This window comes from Megascapheus bottae, chromosome X (genome assembly GCF_031878675.1).
Source record: "Megascapheus bottae isolate mThoBot1 chromosome X, mThoBot2.hap1, whole genome shotgun sequence".
NCBI lineage: Eukaryota > Metazoa > Chordata > Mammalia > Rodentia > Geomyidae > Megascapheus > Megascapheus bottae.
Window position 1 is genome coordinate 16011532 of NC_143547.1, and position 20259 is coordinate 16031790.

The 20259-nt window shown below is 36.0% G+C and overlaps 1 protein-coding gene across 5 annotated transcripts in view; it reads right to left on the reverse strand.

The window, feature by feature from the left end:
- Dmd (dystrophin) overlaps window positions 1-20259 on the reverse strand; it is a 1999854-nt gene that overhangs the window by 67181 nt on the left and 1912414 nt on the right. For all 5 annotated transcript variants that reach the window (XM_090326714.1, XM_090326711.1, XM_090326710.1 and 2 more), the window contains 2 exons: window positions 6476-6642; window positions 3416-3527 (listed from right to left, as the gene is read on the reverse strand). In XM_090326714.1, the coding sequence (XP_090182840.1) occupies window positions 3416-3527; window positions 6476-6642 (279 nt within the window). The remainder of the gene's footprint in view (window positions 1-3415; window positions 3528-6475; window positions 6643-20259) is intronic.

A 20259-nucleotide genomic window follows, 5' to 3' on the forward strand; every position in this document is an offset into this window, starting at 1 on the left:
GATGTTTAAAGATGAAATAACACCTATACTCTTGAAACTCTTCCGAGAAATAGAAACAGAAGGAGCAATACCAAACTCTTTTTATGAAGCTAATATTACTCTCATCCCCAAACCAGGGAAAGACACAACAAAAAAAGAAAACTACAGACCTATCTCTCTAATGAACACAGATGCAAAACTCCTCAATAAAATATTAGCCAACAGAATCCAGAAACAAATTAAAAAAATCACACATTATGATCAAGTGGGCTTCATCCCACAGATGCAAGGCTGGTTTAACATTCGCAAATCAATCAATGTAATACATCACATCAATAGAGCTAAGGATAAGAATCATATGATAATTTCTCAGTACGCGGAGAAGGCATTTGACATAATACAACATCCATTCATGTTGAAAGCACTAGAAAAAATAGGAATAAGAGGTACATTCCTCAAAATAGTGAAAGCCATATGAAAAAACCTACAGCCAGTATTATACTAAATGGTGAAAGACAGGGATGCCCACTCTCTCAACTTCTCTTCAATATAGTGCTGGAACCCTTAGCCAGAGCAATAAGGCAAGAAAAGGATATCAAAGGGATCCACATAGGGAAAGAAGAAATTAAACTATCCCTATTTGCAGATGACATGATCCTCTACTTGAGTGACCCAACGAACTCCACTCCCAAACTTCTAGAAATAATAAACTACTTTAGCAAAGTGGCAGGATACAAAATTAACCTCCAGAACTCAGTAGCCTTCTTCTACACCAACAATACTCAAACAGAAGGCCAAATCAAGAAAATGATCCCATTCGCAATAGTCCCCAAAATAATAAAATACTTAGGAATATACTTAACCAAAGATGTAAAGGAATTATTCAATGAAAACTATAAAAGCCTAACGAAAGAAATTAAAGAGGACACTAGGAAATGGAAAGACATCCCATGCTCATGGCTAGGGAGAACCAACATAGTGAAAATGGCTATACTGCCAAAATTGATATACAAATTCAATGCAATCCCCATCAAAATCCCAAAGACATTCTTCACTGAAATAGAAGATATAATCCAAAGATTCATATGGAACAAGAAAAGACCTAGAATAGCCAAAACAATTCTAGGCAAAAAGAGCAATGCTGGTGGTATTACAATACCAGACTTCAAACTCTACTCTAGAGCCATAATAACAAAAACTGCTTGGTATTGGCACAAAAACAGACCAGAAGATCAGAAGAACAGAAGACCCAGAAATAGAAACACATACCTATAGTCAACTTGTATTTGACAAAGGAGCCAAAGATATATAGTGGAACAAACACAGTCTATTCAATTATTGGTGCTGGCAAAACTGGGCAGCCACATGCAGAAAACTAAAAATTGACCCTAGCCTTTCACCATGCACAAGCATTAACTCAAAGTGGATCAAAGACCTCAACGTCAGACCGGAAACTGTGAAACTGCTACATGATAAAGTAGAAGAGACACTGGAACTCATAGGCACAGGCAAAAGTTTCCTGAACAGAATCCCAGGGTCACCACAGATAGAGAGACTCAATAAATGGGACTACCTAAAAGTAAAAAGTTTCTGTACAGATAAAAACATAGTCACAAAAGTAGAGAGACAGTCAACTAACTGGGAAAAGATATTCACCAATAATTCATCTGACAGGGAATACAAGAAATTAATCCCCCCCAAACCCAATAAACCATTCACTAAATGGGCAAGGGAACTAAAGAGAGACTTATCAGAAGAAGAGATTAAAATGGCAGAAAAGCATATGAGAAAATGTTCATCATCTGTGGGCATAAAGGAAATGCAATTAAAAACAACCCTAAGATACCACCTTACCCCAACAAGAATGGCCAAGATTTTGAACTCAGACAATGACAGTTGCTGGCGGGGTTGTGGAGAAAAAGGAACCCTACTATACTGCTGGTGGGAATGTAAACTAGTTCAGCCACTCTGGAAAGCAGTGTGGAGGTTTCTTAAAGAACTGAAAATACACCTTCCCTATGATCCTGCCATACCACTCCTGGGCATCTACCCCAAACATCATAACCCAAGATATGATAAGGACACCTGCTCAGCTATGTTCATCTTTGCACTATTCACAATAGCCCAGCGATGGAAACAGTCCAGATGCCCTACTGCAGATGAATGGATACAGAAAATGTGGTATATATACACAATGGAATTCTACATAACCAACAGACAAGATAAAATAATGGCATTTGCAGGGAAGTGGATGAATCTCGAGTGAATCATGTTGAGTGAGACAAGTCAAGACCTAAGGAACAAAAGGCGCATGGTATCCTTAATTTGTTGCTATTAAATCCAAAGACTACAAGAGCGAGGACTCAATATCTGCATACCCAATGCTATGGACATGGTAATGGAAATACAAACATAACTATATAGACATAAAAACCTATGACTATAGACATGTTTTATTTCATAAATTAATATGTTTCTATGACATACAAACCCTTAGCCTAATTTTGATTAAGTTCTAAATACTAAGTCCCAGTGATTGTAAATAGAGATTCCCTTCTTGAACACTTGTTTGTTAAACCTGTCATTTAAAATATGATGTAAAAATCAACGTTAATAAATTCTTATAGAAAAACACCCTGCAGATCTGACTAAAGCACAGATTTTGATGTACAAAGTTAGAGAGGTTAGGGCCTTAGGATCTAGATTTTGTACAAGCACCCAGGTAATGTCAGTGTTGGTATTAAACAAGCCATGCACTGAATAGTATATATTAGAATTTAGAGAGCATAAGTTTCACATCCAAGCTTATGCCCTGGCCAATTCGACAGGGACTGTTCACAGTTCTACTGATCCCAGAAAATGTTCACATTGGGTGAGGTCTCTCCTTAGAGAACATGAGCAAATTATCTGACCTTAGGACCTCAGAGTCCTCATACTATCAAATGAGGATAAAAAGAATAAAATTTTCTTCATATAAAGCAATTGAAAAGGGAACCATCTGGCATTTAATTAAGTATTTAAGTATTAGTACATGAAAGATTTTATAAGTATTAACTGGTAATTGCTCAGAAATAAAACATAAATATTGATTGAAAGTGGTAAGGTACGCATTTTGAGGAATCTGCCTGTTACCATAAGACCTTGCCATATGACCTCTAAAGCTGTGCAAAAGAAACACGAGATGTACTGTCTGTACCAGACAGGTGAACAGGAGAAAACCTATTTATTCATCCAACAATATTCATTGAGTGACTATTGTACTCCATGTGTGTCAGTCATTGCCTTAGGCATTATGAATAAGGTAATCAGATATACTTTCATTGGGGAAACATCTGGGGAACTCATAAATCATAGCATTAAATATGATCTGTGATATTATACCAAAGAGAAATTCATCTCAGATGAACTGTCTCACAGCAAGAAGAATCTCACTTACTGGAGTGCAGTATTCCACCATAGGATAGTGCATCTTATGTCCTTTTGCAACTCTACCCGAAAAAAAGCAGCTTTGGCAGATGTCATAATTGAAGTGCTTTAGACTTCTGTACCTAGAAAGGAACAAAAACAAACACATATGTGCCCCATCAAAGCAAATTCCCAGAGAAAACTCATTAATAAACTTTCTACCACATTGTCTTAATACTATGAACAGAATGAAATGTTCATTAGTCCCACAAGGTAAGTGATTAACACCCTACCTCTAGATTCTCTGGTGCTTCTCCTACACTATCAAATAGTCTAGCAGAAAGATTATCCTAGAAATATATGGAGGAAGGGAAAACCTTGATTTCATTCAAACTCCACTAGGAGATTTTTTGGATAAAATAGGATATTACTGGTCTTTTAAACATCAAATATTTAAATATAAAAGAATATCCAGAAGAGAAAAGGTTACTACATTGCAAACTCCTCTCCATCAAGAGGACAAATGTGTTCTGAAACAATCAGAATTATTTTCTAAAACTTAAAAAAAATATGAAGTCAGGCGCGGTGGCTCACATCTGTACTACTAGCTACTCAAGAGGCTGAGATCTGAGGATCAAGTTTCAAAGCCAGCCCAGGCACTAAAGGAACTGAGACTCTTATCTCCAATTAACCTCTAGAAAACGGGAAGTGGGGCTTGGATCAAGGGTAGGACAGTAGCCTTGAGCTGAAGAGCTCAGGGACAACACCCAGGCTGAGTTCAAGCCCCATGACCCACAAAACGGTATTAAAAGGCAATATAAACCAGAACACCAATTAAGGTATATCTTGCCTAAATTTTATTTTCATATTGGCTGATTTGGTTCATCTTCATGTAGTAATTGGACAATCTGTAATCTCTCTCTGGATAAACTCTTTATCATATTACCCAGGAATCTTAACTGAAGCACAAAGAAAAGATAAAATTTGGATTAGATGAAAGATTTTCTAATTTGTAAGTACTAGTTAGTATTATAGCCCCCAAGCTATATCATTTTGTAAATCTCCCATCCTTTCCTTTCTTAGGTGAGAAATCTAGCTAATTGAAACATGCTATTTTGTCATATATGGGAAAGTGGAAAGTAACATTAAAGTTCTTAGATAAAATCATCTTTCAAGAGAAGGAAAGGGGAAGGAGGTAATGAAAAAGACCAATTCTCAAAATAGTCTAATTTGATAAGGACAAAATAATGTAAGGTAAATTTGTTCCTTTTTCTTTTTCTATTTTATGAACTTCTCCTGGGTAGCATACAAATCTCAGTAGTCTGGGAAGCTGAGAAGGAAGATAAGAAAGGTAACACAGTCACCTGGAGTTTCCTTCCCATAAACCCAGAATGTTGAAGGAAAGAGGTAATCTTTGTAAATCAGAACCATTTGTTCACTGTTGGCTAGCTAGGCTTTTGGAGTCAACCTCTACAGTTTTATAAGACCTGTTTGTACATAGCACAAACCATAAACACCAATAGCTTTAAAAAAACACTGTAAACAAAAAATACAAAACACTATGAAGTGATTGTAAAGAAGTAAAATAACAAACACAGCCTACCCATTAACAAGAAAAAAAATGCCAATTTATGTATGGATTCAGAATGAGCACAGACTATATAGGTATTTTAAAACTTCATAACTTTCTTTTTTTGGCCACAAAAACCTTAATGTTCATCCAAATGTTTAACTACATCATCTTTGCAGAATTAGGATTTTAAGAGTATCATTTAATATGCTGAATTCATTAAAAACATCTTGTTTCAATGAAACCTCTTGAAATTGTTTCAAGTGGGAAGGATAGGGAATGGTGAAGGGGTGAGCTTTGCCTGGGCATATTGTATGCATATATAGAAATACTGCAATGAAACCTCCCTTGTATAAACTAATAAACTCTTAAAATATTTTTGTCAAAAAAGGTGAACAGGTTAAAAATTTAAGAATCATTTTCATCAAGTTGTTATTATATTTGATTATATATTTGTAGGAACTGTGTCTTGAACTGAAGGCCTTGTGTTCCCACTTGGCTTTTTCACTCAAGGCTAGTGCTCCACTACTTGAGCCTTACTTCTAGTTCCAATAGCATTTTAATGCCATCAAAATAACACTCTATTATGTTTCTCCTTTTCTTTTTTGCCAGTCCTGGGGCTTAAACTCAGGGCCTGGGCACTATCCTTCAGCTTTCTCCAGGCCAGCTCTCTACCACTTGAGCCACAGCACCACTTCTGGCTTTTTCTGCGTATGTGGTACCAAGGAATTGAACTCAGAGCTTCATGCATGTGACGCAAGCATTCTATCACTAGGTCACATTCCAGGCCTTTGTTTCTACTTCTTTTATCCTTAAATTTTTGAGAAACATTTTTTGTTCAGCTGTTTTGTATATCTTTCATTTACTTGCATGCTTCTTATTCCCTTAGAAGTTCATTAGGATACCATGCAAAGAATGTAAATAGACTCAAAATAAATTCTAAGATGTCTGAAACAATTCTTGTTACTTAAAGAGGGGGGGAAATGCTGCCAAGTGAACAAGAGACTGAGCTACCATGATAATTCAATTCTTCCCAGAATAGAATCATCTCTTGGTTTTATAACTGATTCTTGGAGAGCTGCTATAAACAGAAAAGGCTGGAGGGGGGGAGAGAGGGGGGAGGGGGAGGGGGAGAGGGGAGGGGGAGAGGGGGGAGGGAGAGAGAGAAAGAGAGAATACAAATGTTTTGGTTCCAGGAAAATCGAGGTAGAGTTAATCTGTATGCCCTTGACAGACAAATATTTCTGGTGAGATAGGTTCAACCAAAATTGTTCAACCAAAATTGTTGCTATGAGGACTTGAAGAGGGAAGGTGGAAAGGGACATCTGCCTAATGAGTCATTTCAACCAAAATAACTCAGTAATAAGGGGAGTGACAAGAGTGATCAATGTTCCAGCTGGATCAGCTCCTCTCCCTCCTCTGATAGGAACAAACTAACAGAAGGCAGCATAAAAGATGGAAGACTGAGTCAGGAAAAGGTGAAACATGATAATGAGTTTTTTGTTAGTTTGTTTCCAATACCTGAATCCAATGATTGGACATTCCTTGCAGATGTTACACTTGGCCTGGTGCTTGGCAGTTTCTGCAGCAGCCACTCTGTGTAGGACAGGTAGCCACACCATGGACTGGGGTTCCAGTCGCATCCAATCTAGGAAGAGGGCTGCTTCAATTTCAGGCTTATTATTGGCCTGCAAAGACAAGAGGGAATAGGAAAGAGGGCAAAAGAATACAAAAGAAAGTGAGAAAACAAAAGAGACACATCAGTTCAGATAAAAGATGAAAAAATGAAAAGGAAAAAAATGTTGCACAATGAGGTCCTCAGTTCACAGCTTCTTTCTGCAAATGTCCCCTCGATATTCATAACAGCCACACCCTAGGCTTTTGGAAAAACTGCCATTATTTCTTCTGGCTACTACATGACAACAAAGCAAAACAAAACAAAACATGGGGGAAACTATTCACCTCTAATTTTGAATAGATATTTAAAAATTAACCCAAACTTAAAATGCAAGTGTTCTTGATAATATTTCAATGGCGAGGAGAAAACTGTCTCAAGAATTATTGATCCTTTTTCCTTCAATCAGATGTACTTCTTCCAGAATCATAACAAGGGGCTTTTAAATTTCAGCTGGTACCAAAGTTTTGTATTTTATAGATTAAAAAAACCTTCAATGTGGATCAGAAAGCTGATTTCAGGTTCTAAAACTCTTGGTCTAGTACGGTTTCCATGGTGTCCTACTGCTTCTCTGTGTTTCTTTTAAAAAGGCTAAATTTAATCAATACCATTCATTGCAAGCAATAGAGTTATCTTAAAATGCTCGGATGTATTTACCCATCACTTGACAATATTATTGTAATTAGGCATTTTAATTTCAGATTTGATTGTAATTTCTTGTATTGTTAGGTTGACTCATACATCAATTTTTCACTCTTTATTGCTTTTTTAATCTCAAATCTTCCCCTAAGGATCTTCATGGACTTTGGAGTTTCTTTCTTTAGATGTCTGTTGGTAGAGAATTTCACAAGTTTTGCCTTTCTGAGAATGCTTATTTTTAAAATCCATGTCCTTGATAGTTATCTTCTCGGTGTAGAATTTTTAAATGGGAAGTTGGGGAAATTTATTTTTATTTTAGTATAATGAACTATTATTCTACTTCTGTCTCATGTTCTGTGTTGTTACTGCTGGGAGTTTGGTAGTAAAGCTGATTGTTATTCCCACGAAGGTATTCTTTCCTTTTCCTGTCTCACATTGTGTTTCTATGGTTTTGTGAGCTTATTTATATCGCTTAAAATTCAGTGGGTTTCTTAAACACATGGTTTAGAGTCTTTAATTGTCTCTGAAATCTTCTGAGTCAAGATATCAACAAACTGCCTCTTCCCATTCCTCTTTTCTGCTTCTAGATGAATGTTAGACTTGCACAATTTCCATCTTTCTGAATAGGTCTTCCCTAGCATGTTCTCCTTTTTGAATTCTTTCTGTGCATTCATTCCTAATAATTCCTCTTCCCAACTATATTTCTGGCTACATCCAGTCTTTTGCGAGCTCATAAAGTTTAAAATTTTAATTCCATACTTTATTGTTTGTGGTACTAGAGATGGAACCAGGAGCTTAATATGTGTTAAAGTGCTCTACTACTGAGCTATCTCTGGCACTGGTTACTGTATTTCTCAATAGCTATCTACTCTTTTTGATCATTTTTATTAGCTTACATTAGTTACTGAGGAGGAAAATATTTCATTGTTACCTTTCTGTACATCTTATAATGCTATCCCAATGAATTTTTACCACTTCTTATCACTTTCTCTACTCTTTTCTCCTGTTTCCAAATGTGGTCATTTTGAAGGTCACTTATAAAGATTGCAATTCCTTGTTCTTTTCAATATTGTCTTTTGTTTTCCTATAGTCATCATTTAAAAATGTGTCCAATAATTCTAAAATATGTAAGTATTAAAGATATGCTTCTCTAGTATGCTATTTTTGCAGGTTCTTACTCTCCTGGATTTCTTTTTTTTATGGAGGAGGTCATGGGACTTGGACTCTAGGCCTGGGGGCTGTCCTTGAGCTCTTCAGCTCAAGATGATCCCTCTACCACTGAGCCACAGCCCCACTTCTGGTTTTCTAGTGATTAATTGGAGATAAGAGTCTCAGGGCTTTTTAGTGCCCAGGCTGACTTTGAACCACAATTCTCAGGTTTCAGCCTCCTGAGTATTTAGGATTATAGGCATGTACCACCGCGTACTGCTTTTTCCCTGATTTCTTGTATGATTAATTGTTAATGTTTTTTCAATGTACTACCTTGACCTTAAAAAATATTTTTCTGGAGATACTCTGAATCCTGGAAATACAGTACCTTCTCCATTAGACTATTTTTTATTTGCTTTTGCCAAAAACTGAGGAACATTACTTATTTAAAGATCAATTTTCAACTGAATATGTGACATGGGACCTTTAGTTTCACATTAGTAATATGTATTTGAATTGCAAACCCATATTGCCTCTCTTAGAATGTGGTTTTCTAATAAAGGATCTATGCTCATCTCAGACAGAAAGGTAGTAGGGTTTGAAATGATGGGTCATCAGCCTTGTAACACTGACTACTTCAGCAACACTTCAGCAATTACCTCAGTGATAAATTTAACAATATTATAATGAGCTGTTTAACCTTGGATTTTCTAGCTGCAAAATGGTATTGAACTACTGATTAAAAACATTTGTTGAGCATTTTTCTCTGTGTAGACAGCCACCACAGAGGTAGCTTGTGGAATTTGTTAAAAAGAATTATAGAATGTAAAGATGAAAGGTAACATGTAAGTAAATCCATTCTTTCAAAATGGCAACAGAGCTATAAAGCCTTTAGCATTCATTGAATCGAAACTCTTTCTGAATGCCTGTACATTTGCTACAGCCACTATGTAAATATCACTCAGGTGAGGGAACAAACACCCCTGAAGGCTAACCTTGGACATCTTTGTCAGAGACCCTTGTCAAAAGCGCTTTATTGTACTGAGCTGAAATCACACTGAGTAAGCAGAGGATAAGAGTAGAAATTCTAGATTCAAACCATTGGAATCCAAACACTACTCACTGCCTGAGTGACCTTGGGAAAAGAATGTTTTCTCTCTGTGTCTAAACTTTCTGCTGTTGAGAAAGAGAAATATTAACCGTGCCTATGTCAGAGGGTTGTTTTAAGACTAGGCAAGTTAACAAATGAAAGGAACTTGGAACAATGTTTGGCACATAGCATATTTGCCATGGTAATCATCGTTACTGTCATCCATCTGACTAGAAACCCAGAAGTTCTCAGCATTCAACCCAACCCTTTAAACATTTTGACCAGCCGTGTCATGTCCATCTCTGTGTCTTCATCTCTACTCCTCTAATTTCTTCTGCTCATCACATGGCTCAGTTTGCCATTGTCCATTAGAAAAATGATACAATTCTCCAAATATCTACTGGAAATGGCACAATGCATTTCTCTAAGTAAAGTAATAAGATTTCTTTGCTCTGGACCACAGGCTCACATTAGGTTTTTACTTGACTAATATCTGTTGGGCAGTATTTCCCAGTGCCTCCTGTAGATCAATCATCTAACCTAACACTTCACAAAAGAAGGTCGAATTAATTAAGGAAATGTTGCCTATTATATCTGCCTTTTAAAATTCTTAATGGATGTTAACATATTAAAAGCTGAGGAGGTTGTCAGTGAAGAAACATGTTACACTCTGACCTCAGAGTCCCATTTATTATTCAATCATTCTAAGATCATTATCTTTTTAAAAGTTTTCTGATACATAAGGCCATATAGGATGATGCTAAATGAAAGGACCTCCAGGATATAGAAACAAAAGCCATATAATGAGTGACTGTTGTCCTTAATGTACTATGTTATCTCTCATCTCATGTGCTGTCCCTTGGTTATCTCATATTGTTACAGCATTTTACTTGTTATCTGATATATTGTATATATGTTTATCTGGTTATTTGAAATAGGATAGGGAAGGAGGGAAAACAAGATGAGGGTGGGGGTGGGGGAAAGGAAATGGGGACCAAAACATGGGAAAGGGTATCAATGTTTGTGAAGTAATGCATCTTCTATCTGGTGAATATAATGTAACCCTTCTATTAATTACAATATATATATATATACATATATATATATAAAGAAAAAAAGTTTTCTGAGGCCCATGAGCACCAAAAGGTATTACTACCATGTTGGGCATTATAAACAATGTTGTTCTTTGCTATTTCTACGGATACTTTCATTCTATGACTGTCAACTTAGGATATCAATCCTTTCACTTCTTTTAAAGATTTCTAATGTTGGAGCCAACTGTAAAATCATCCATGGCTTAAAAAAAATCCTGATTTTCTAGCAAATACATTAGTCACTCTCCTCAACTTAGGACCAGGCATTTTTATATTTTACATTTGAAAATATGTATTGTCTTCATATCAAAAAGTCACTGAGGCCAAGGGCAAAGATGAGACGCATCCACTATAGCTTACATCAAGTCAATCTAAATCCAGGATCCTATCCTGTCTGGTTCATGAACTACCATTCTAACTGTAATACTATTTTCTAGTTTCTGTTGTGCACATTACTCCATCATGTAGACAAACACAATGAGAGACTTTGTTAAAAGAATTGCAAGTGCTTCAATACAATATGTCCTGTAACAATCTCCTGCTCCAGTGGTCTAGAAACCAACTTTAACAAAATAACCCTTTCTAGCCAGGAGACAACCCATTACAAAAGGGCACTAATCCATGCCTATGTAAAATTATGAATTTATTGGTGTTTAATCAGAACTTATATATTTGTTCTGACTTATCCTTAAAGGATAGAATGTTTAATGGTGCATTTAAAGATATGCTGCAGGGTAAGAATTCATACTGAACACAAAATATATAATAAAGTGTCTGTTCATTCCAAAACTAGGAGGAAAAGAGACTATGAATCAGCAATAAATTTAATTATAGAAGTAAGAATAAAATAAGGAAACCAGATATAACTATGCTATAGCACTTACTTGGCTTTTGTAAAGCTCTAGATTTCCTTCCCAATGTGGTAAAGCTACTAATGAAAAAAAAAAGGAAAGAAACACCATGTCTGTGATGCACATCTAAAGAGACTGAAAGTATAGCATAAGAAATTAGCTAATAATTTTGACTACTGTTTAAACTCTTTATAGAACAGCGTCTAAATCTGAGGTCCCATGACATAGAGTGGGCTTGGCAGAAAGACACAGTGATAATTAAGGGTTTTGAAAGACCCAAGGACAGCTTAAGGGAATTGGGATTATTTAGCCATGAAAAGAAAGAGGGAGAGAAAGAGAGAGAATGAGCAAAAAAAGAGTGGCTGAAGGGACGATTTAATAACTGTTTTCAATTATGTGAATGGCTCTTGCATAGGAGCCTGTGACCAGCTGTTCAATTGCTCTACTGAGGACAGAACAAGAAGAAACAAGCTTAAACAGCATGAAGAATTTAGGCTGTAACTCATATGGAAGAATTTCTTGATGCTGAAAGCTGTTAAAGCATTAGTGTGAATTACCAAGGGACACTGTAGAATGTTCTCTTTCAAAATACTATAGATTCTCTCATGCTTAAAGGTTGGAAATTTTCACATTCCTTTCCAGCTCCTAAGACACAGGATCCATTATTTTGGCTCTTTTAAAACTGCTTGCCTAGGCCCACTGACAGTACTGAAGACAAGACACAGGGATTCACATTCTCACTGTGCTTCCATCTTTCATTTTTATGACAAACCATTCTATATCCTAGTGCTACATTCCCTCTTCTTTTGTCTGGCAATAAAGAAGGAAGGAATTAAAAACCAGGCAGGCTACTGAAAGATCTAACAGAACTAGAACTAAGACTCAACTGGAATTGATTTTGATCATTCTAGACTATATATTGAGCCAGGTATATGGCTCATGTCTGTAATCCTAGCTACTCAGGAGGCTGATATCCAAATATTATGGCATTGATTAGACTAAGATAACCCTTGTAAGTGCCTTTTAGAAGGTGAAATACTTACAAGGCCTTATTTGTAGTCTTCTGTCTGTATCAAAGATGGTGTTGGCTCATGGATAAATGTGTTTCAAGCCATTTGAGAAAAATCTTTTTTCTTTTCTTCTTCTTCTTTTTTTTTTTCGGCCAGTATTGGGGCTTAGACTCAGGGCCTGGGCACTGTGCTTGGGCTTTCCTCAAGGCTAGCGCTCTACACCACTTGAGCCACAGAACCACTTTTGGCTTTTCTATGTATGTGTTTAAGAGGAATTGAACCCGGGTCTTAGTGCATGCTTGGCAAGCAGTCTACCACTAGGCCACATTCCTGGCACAAGAAAAATCTTTTTAAAGGGCCATTTGACCCCTGGTTTTGCTTTTTAGCCTAAAAAAGTATCTCTCTATGGGTGCTATTGTCTGATGCCTGTAATCCTAGCTACTATTGAGGCGGGGGTCTAAGGAGGACAATTTGAAGCCTGTCCAGACAGGAAAATCTGTGAAGATTCTTATCTCCAGTTAATCATGCAAAAACTGGAAGTGAATCAAAGTGGTAGAAAACAAGCCTTGAGCAAGAAAGCTCAAGAACAGCATCCAGGCCCTGAATTCAAGTCCCACAACTGAGGAAAAAAATTATCTTCTTATTCCCCATCCACGGGATGTACACACAAAGACAATATTAAAAGTCTTTCCACTGTCCAGACTAGGTAGGAATACTCAAAATTCACATTGACTGACTTAAAAGGAACCTTGGTAGAGGCTAAGTTATGTTCTAGGCCAGTAGTTTTCCTCCAGAGATGATGACATACCCTTGATAACATGTGACAATTTCTGGAGTCAGGTGGATGATATAGAACAATGCTTGGAGACATTTTGGGTTATGTTGACATTGGGGTGGGCTAAGGTTCTACTAGCATCTGGTAGACAAGGGCCAGCTTCATGCTAAACAGCCTATAATACATAGGCCACGTCTTTATGACAAAGAACTATCACAAGTATCTCAGGCAAAGTGTCAATAGTTTGAAGGCTGAGAAATCTCTACCCTTGATCTTAATGTCTTACATAACTATAGCTCTTTGTCAGAACATTGTTCATCACTAGTAACTGAACAGCACACTTCCCTAGGAGTTCCTCAGGGCATCTACCAAGCAGGTAGCTATCTTCTGGAAAACAGAAACTGGGAAGTTGAAATGTGTATGTTCAATGGCTAGCTATAAGAAAAATATCACATCAGTTCACATATTGTGAAAAGGAATAGTAAATAAAAATGTCTCAACCTAAAAGTCACAAAGAAACATGATAAAGTTGGAGAACTTGGTTGTTTAATCGTGGTATACAATTATCTCATGTAATGTATGGTGAATGAGCTAAAAGAAGTCTGTGTCTGTGTGTGCAGATTTGTATACATACACACATATACACAAACTTGTATGAGTGAGCATAGGCCTTCCTTTTATTCATTAGAGTTGCTATCCATTCAGATGAAAAAATAATGGCTAAATACACAAAAATTGAATGCATACAAACACACAAACAGAATTTCCAAGCATTTCTACTGACAGAAAAGGATAAATTTATGACACTAGAAACAAACATAGGGTTAAAAAGCTAATCTCTTTTACCTGGTCATTTTCATTAGTTATTTTCATTTGTAAGATGTTCCTTTCATAAATACAAATAACCATTTAAACATCACTGCCACTTTTGAACAGGTAATGGCATGAATAATCAACAATGCAATTTTTCTGGACCTGATTCGAAAAAAGCTATAGTAGCTGGAAAGATTTACTGGCTTATAATTGATTTTTTTAAAAAAACCTGTTTTGTGGATTAAAGTCTGTACACAAAGATCCAAAACTGCAAGGAGATTGGCTAGTCAGGGTCAGACAGTATAGGACAAGCAGTTCCTTCTTGACTGTTCCCTGAGCTGTTATTACAATTTCTTTAACAACCTCTAAATGTACCAAGGGCATCAGTGGAATATTTTACATAAGAGAGAAGTCTACACTAGCAACGAACATAAAAGGCAGAACAAGAACAAGTTGTAAAGAATATTAATGACTCTTCTTCCAAACAATCCCAATTTTTATGAAAATCAAATTAGTGAGAAAAAAGTCTCTAAAACCTACATGTAACAAATAAAACAGAAGGAAGGTGATATTTTTATCCTCCTAGACACAGATACTTGTGTTTTCCCTTTGAGTTGCTGAGGAAAATAGTGTAGGAACACAAGGGATCATTTATGTTTCCAAGCAACATTTTTTTCCACATCTTGCTATTAGTATGCTACTTTTCTTCAGAGATAATAATCTTTCTCATGCAAAAGGCCACACTCTATGTATAATACAAAACTATTTCTTAAACCTTATAGCTGTTACAAGAGTGGGATTTGCCTGGTAATGGCAAAGCTTTCAAATAAATGCAGTAACCCATTTTCCTTTTTGCCTTTGTAACATTTAGCATACGCCAAAAGAAACTTGGGGATAATTTAAAATAATCTAGATTAATGTCATATAAGTGATGAGAAAAGGCCCTGAGAAGTTAAGAAAATAGCTTAACAATATTTATTATTTTAACACTGATCCAGTCACAAGAAAAACAGAAGCTATATTTTGAAAGATCATATCAGGTGTCTTTATTAGAAGGCCAGTGACTGTATGGTGGACTCTGGTCTTAAAGACCTGCAGCCCTGAACAGAGCTTACACAAAGCTTTTTTTTGTCCTGGTACTTGATCTCAGGGCCTGGGTGCTGTCCCTGAGCTTCTTTTGTTCAAGGCTAGTGCTTTACCACTTGAGCCACAGTGCCACCTCTGGCTTTTTCTGTTTATGTGGTACGGAGGAAGTAGGGGCTTCATGCACACTATGTAAGCACTCTAACACTAAGCCGTTTTCCTAGCTCTACACAAAATTTGTAAAGACAGAAACCACATGCTTGGGGTGGAGACCAAGCCTTAACAAAAGCAGACCATATTTGAACATAATCAGGTACAAGCTCAGGTACCAGCAGAACTTTTCCATCTAGGGAAGATAAACTCTCAACCTTCCATATAGGGGAAATCTTAGAGGCTAGTCAGAGCCTGGCGATTTGAGCCATTTAGAGAGGTAATTAAGGCAGAATCAGAATATTGTCTATGCAAAGATTTCCTAAAGCTATGACATCTGCATTTCTCTGAAGCGGAGCCTAGAGCCAGGCTTCTGTATTCAATGAATGATGGCTTCTTTTACTCTAGGCTTTTTAGCACTGGGTGAAGAGTTCCCTCCATCCAGAAAGAGGCACTGGGATGTCTGTAAGAATTCACTTAGACTCAGCCTCCTCACCTCAACACTAGCAACAAATGCTTAATGAAGTACTAAAAAGGAAGGACAAAAGGGATTTCCTATCAGATCATGCATACTGATATCCAAAATCTTTGCAATCCTTTGATACCTTAATCTGTTTGAGAGTAGAAGAGACTCTAATAGCAAGTCCTAAAGACAATACCCAAGTACCAGACTTTAAACTGAATTGAGACCCATGAAGAAGTAATTCTGAAATGCAAGTGAATTTTCTAAAACACTGATAAAAGCATACTTATATTTCCACTGACGGCCTCCTTTCTCTTTCTTTTTCAGCATTACACATATTTCATATCATTAGATGCTATGGCATATTTGTTACATACACTGGTGGATATTAACATATTAGACTAACTAAAAGGAAAAAAATATCTATAAGCTTTTTCATCTTTAATAGCACACAGTTTGTTACAAATTTTGGCAATATCAACTTTCTTTTCCACAAAAGATTTGGTAAAGATAGAACTACACTTATTGGACCCATTTGTATGGGGAGAAAAGACCACCAATTCTATGTGCTGCTATTTTGTATAATGTGTGTCAAAAGCAATATTCAAAGATGGTTCAGATATCACATATATCATGATTTGCACATTCAAAACCACCTGGGATGTTCACAATTATATTCCAGAAAAGATGGAGCAGAGCTGGGTGCTATTCTTCACAGGAAAAAACACAACAGTGGAAACATTCAGAAAGAATGGCAGAATTACAAAATCACTATATACCATCTTCAATATAAAAATTAGATATGGATCATCAGTGGATGCTATTACCATACAGTAGATGTTAAGAAAGTCCAGAGGGTCTTAACATATCATAAAATTACTTTGTAATGCCAGTGGAGAAAAAGGTATTTCACAATAGTATCTGACAGATACTACCTTAGCATGATAGTGGTAGCAATAAGAGCAAATTGTTATTTTTTCCTCCCAATGTGAAGCAGTGGGAGGAATGCAACAGCAGCACTACTATGGTCCTCTTGCCAAAAACTTTAACTTTAATCATAACAAAACAGCCTGAAAAATCCAGAACATGAGACCTTCTTCAAGAAAATGGACTTGGATTCTTTAGAAATGTCAATCTTCAGAAAGAAAAAAAAAAATGGAAAAATATAAATAACAAAAAAAATTGCAAGGAGCTTATCCAAGACTAAAAAAAGTACAGAGACATGAAAAGAATATGCAAGACAAATCCCTTGGTTGGATCCTAGAAGAAAACAGCCAGCTAAAAGAAACATTCTAATGCAATGGAACTGATGGTTAGATGCATCACTAAATTGATGTGGAATTTCTGTAGGATGATAGCACCACAATTCTGGACTCAGTAAACATGGAAAAGATTTTAAAAAGCACATACTAAATTCCTATTTCTTATTAGAAGGGGATAACAAAAGATGGAATAGTAAAAAGTGTAAAATATATTTGTGCATGAGTATACATGCACATGCATATGAATATAGTCCCATACACGGATGGCTGGGAGGGTGGGAAAGCGATATGGAGCAAAAAGCCAATTACAGGTAACGTAAGTGTTCTTCATACTACTTATTCAATTCTCCTTCATGGTTGAATTCTTTCTAAAATAAAAGACTATGGGAACTAATGCTTCCCCTAAGTCACTCCTTCATGGGGAAGGCAAGCAAGGAGAATGAGAAAGAGTGAGAGGGAAGAGGAAATGGTATTTATGTCAATGGTATAAAATACCAAAAGCTCTTCAGGATACTTTCTTTTTTTTTCGTACATTTTATTGTAATTAATAGAAGGGTTACATTATATTCAGCAGATAGAAGGTGCATTACTTCACAAACATTGATAACCTTTGTCATGTCTTGGTCCCCATTTCCCTCCCCCCAGCCCCGCCCCTCATTTTGTTTTTCCCCTTTTCTATCCTATTTCAAATAACCAAATAAACATATATTCAATATATCAGATTACAAGGTAAAATACTGTAACCATAAGAGATAACCAAGGGACAGCAAAAGAGACGAGAGATAACATAGTACATTAAAGACAACAATCACTCATTATATGGCTTTTAAAAAATACAAAGTTAGCCAGACACTGAAGTCTCATGCCTGTAATCTTAGCTACTCAGGAGGCTGAGGTCTGAGGATTACAGCTGGAAGCCAACCTGGGCAGGAAAGTCTGTGAGACTCTTCTTTCCAATTAACCAAGAGAAAACCAGAAGTAGGCTGTGGCTTTAAGTGGTACCACATCATTCTTGAGCAAAAGATCTCAGAGACAGTGTCCAGACCCTGAGTTCAAGCCCCATCACTGACAAAAAGAAACAACAACTAAATCCACAAAGCTGATTTTCATTCTTCCCTCACCATGGTTTATAAAGCATCCCTCATTCACTCTTCTTCCTCCTGCTTTCCTGACATCCTAATGTGAATCTCTAGCAATGAAAATAAATTCATATCTACTAGATTTTTTCCTGAAGCAGAGATCGAGAGGTCAAGAATTGTCTTCATGAAACAAGGAGTAAAAGGCTTTCTTCCCATAACTGCAGTCTTAGGTAGAAATGGAATGTTTTATTTAAAGTTCAGAAGATAATGAGGGGGTGGGAGGCCAACAGTCAGTGCTCTAAATATTAATCTGGACTCAGAATCAGCCATTAAAGATAAAATCAGCCCAAACAATAACATAGGGTGATTATCTACTCTTTATTTACATATTCAAGGACAACTATCCTGATCTCAGGCTCTCTATTCCACCTGACTCATAAACCAATTAACACCCTGGCCCAGGGGAAGGTAAGCACAATTTAAAATCTATGCAAATCCCTAAGTATACTCAAAGTTATTAATATAAGCTACAGAGTTCTTATTTAATGGAAAAGATTTTACCCTCACATAGTAAAGTGCCTGTTTATATAAACCATGCAAAAAAAAGCAAGACATAAAGCTAAGTCTTCCACTCCTGCTTCTTACAATTGTTTAAAATCCAATGATGGATTTTACAAGGAAAAATTACAAGAATGAAGGCAGAGATGTGGTTTTCACAGACTAGGAATGAACATGATGGCAATAAATGTGAAGGAATCTTTGAGGTGACAGAAATGTTCTGTGTGTTCTATGTGTTGATTGTGGGTAGTGCCATGAATGTGAAGACCAAGTGTAAATTTTACAGTGTATAACAAAAGGTAGATTTTTAATAAAGACACAAGATAAAGAAAATGTAGTATTTTATCAAATGCAAACAAAACACAACAAAAAACTTTAGCTCTTAAATGAAGAAATAATCTTTGTACAAAGAGCTACTAATTTAAAAATACAGTGATAAACAGAAAAAAATGAAAACAATACGGGTTCAACTCATTTTTTCATTCACATGTGGGTTTTTTTTTTCTGGGAGGAAGAATTTCTTTCTGAATTAGTATTATTGGTGAACTTATAAATAGGAGTCCAAAGTATTCATCCAACTATAAGCATGCCTATTAAAATTGTGAAGTATTTTGTTAGCACTACTACTTTATCTAGAAAAGAAATAAAAGGAGAGGTAGGAAAGCAGGAAAATATATAGATATATTTTTCTCATGGCTATGAAGTGTCACTTTATTTTATATTTTACTATATTTTTTGGTGCTAAGAGGTTCAGAAATGGAGTCCTATTCACATATCTAGCTAATAGCAGATACTGGATCCAGTCAGTCAGGCTTCAGGGTTTAGGTGCTTAACCACTCACTCTTACAGATAATCTGGAATGATTTATTTGACACACATATATAAATATACTTGTTCTCAACAGCTGAGGTTATAATGTATTCTCATTTCCCTATCATTCTATATTATAGCACCTGTACATAGATGAATTCATTTTTATTATGTGAATAGAAAAATTCACAAGATATGAAAGCAATGTATTCATTTTGAATGCATGAATACAACAGGAGGCAGAAAACAGATGTAGAATGAATAGATTTTGACACTGTAGCTCTTGTATGTGAAGCAAATTGAATATAAAGTTAGTATAGTCGATTCTATCTAAATAATAAAGCCCTTAAAGTGTTAACAGAAGAAAATACCACAAAAACTCTCTTGGTGGAGAAGAAGAACCCCTCTCAGGGATCTGTCAAATACTACATGCAGATAGATAACTCTTTTCTGAATTTACTTAAAAATATGGTTTCCACCTAATTGTATTACTTGGGGTTTTCTTAATATTTTTTATTGTAATTAATAAAAGGGTTACATGATATTTGCCAGATAGAAGGTGCATTAATTCACATATTACTTGGTTTTATCTGAAAATATACAAGACCCCTGAATATATGATAAGAGTGTTTTTATTAGTATATACGAAGTATACAAAGTGGTTTAATTGTGAGATATCTATGGTGTATCTAATTGAATAAACCTCTTCTACTACTCTTCCCTCTCACATACTTTTTTTAATACAATGAGTTAGAATATTTATTGAAAATAAAAGTGTGTGTGTGTCAATGGTAGTCTATGCTA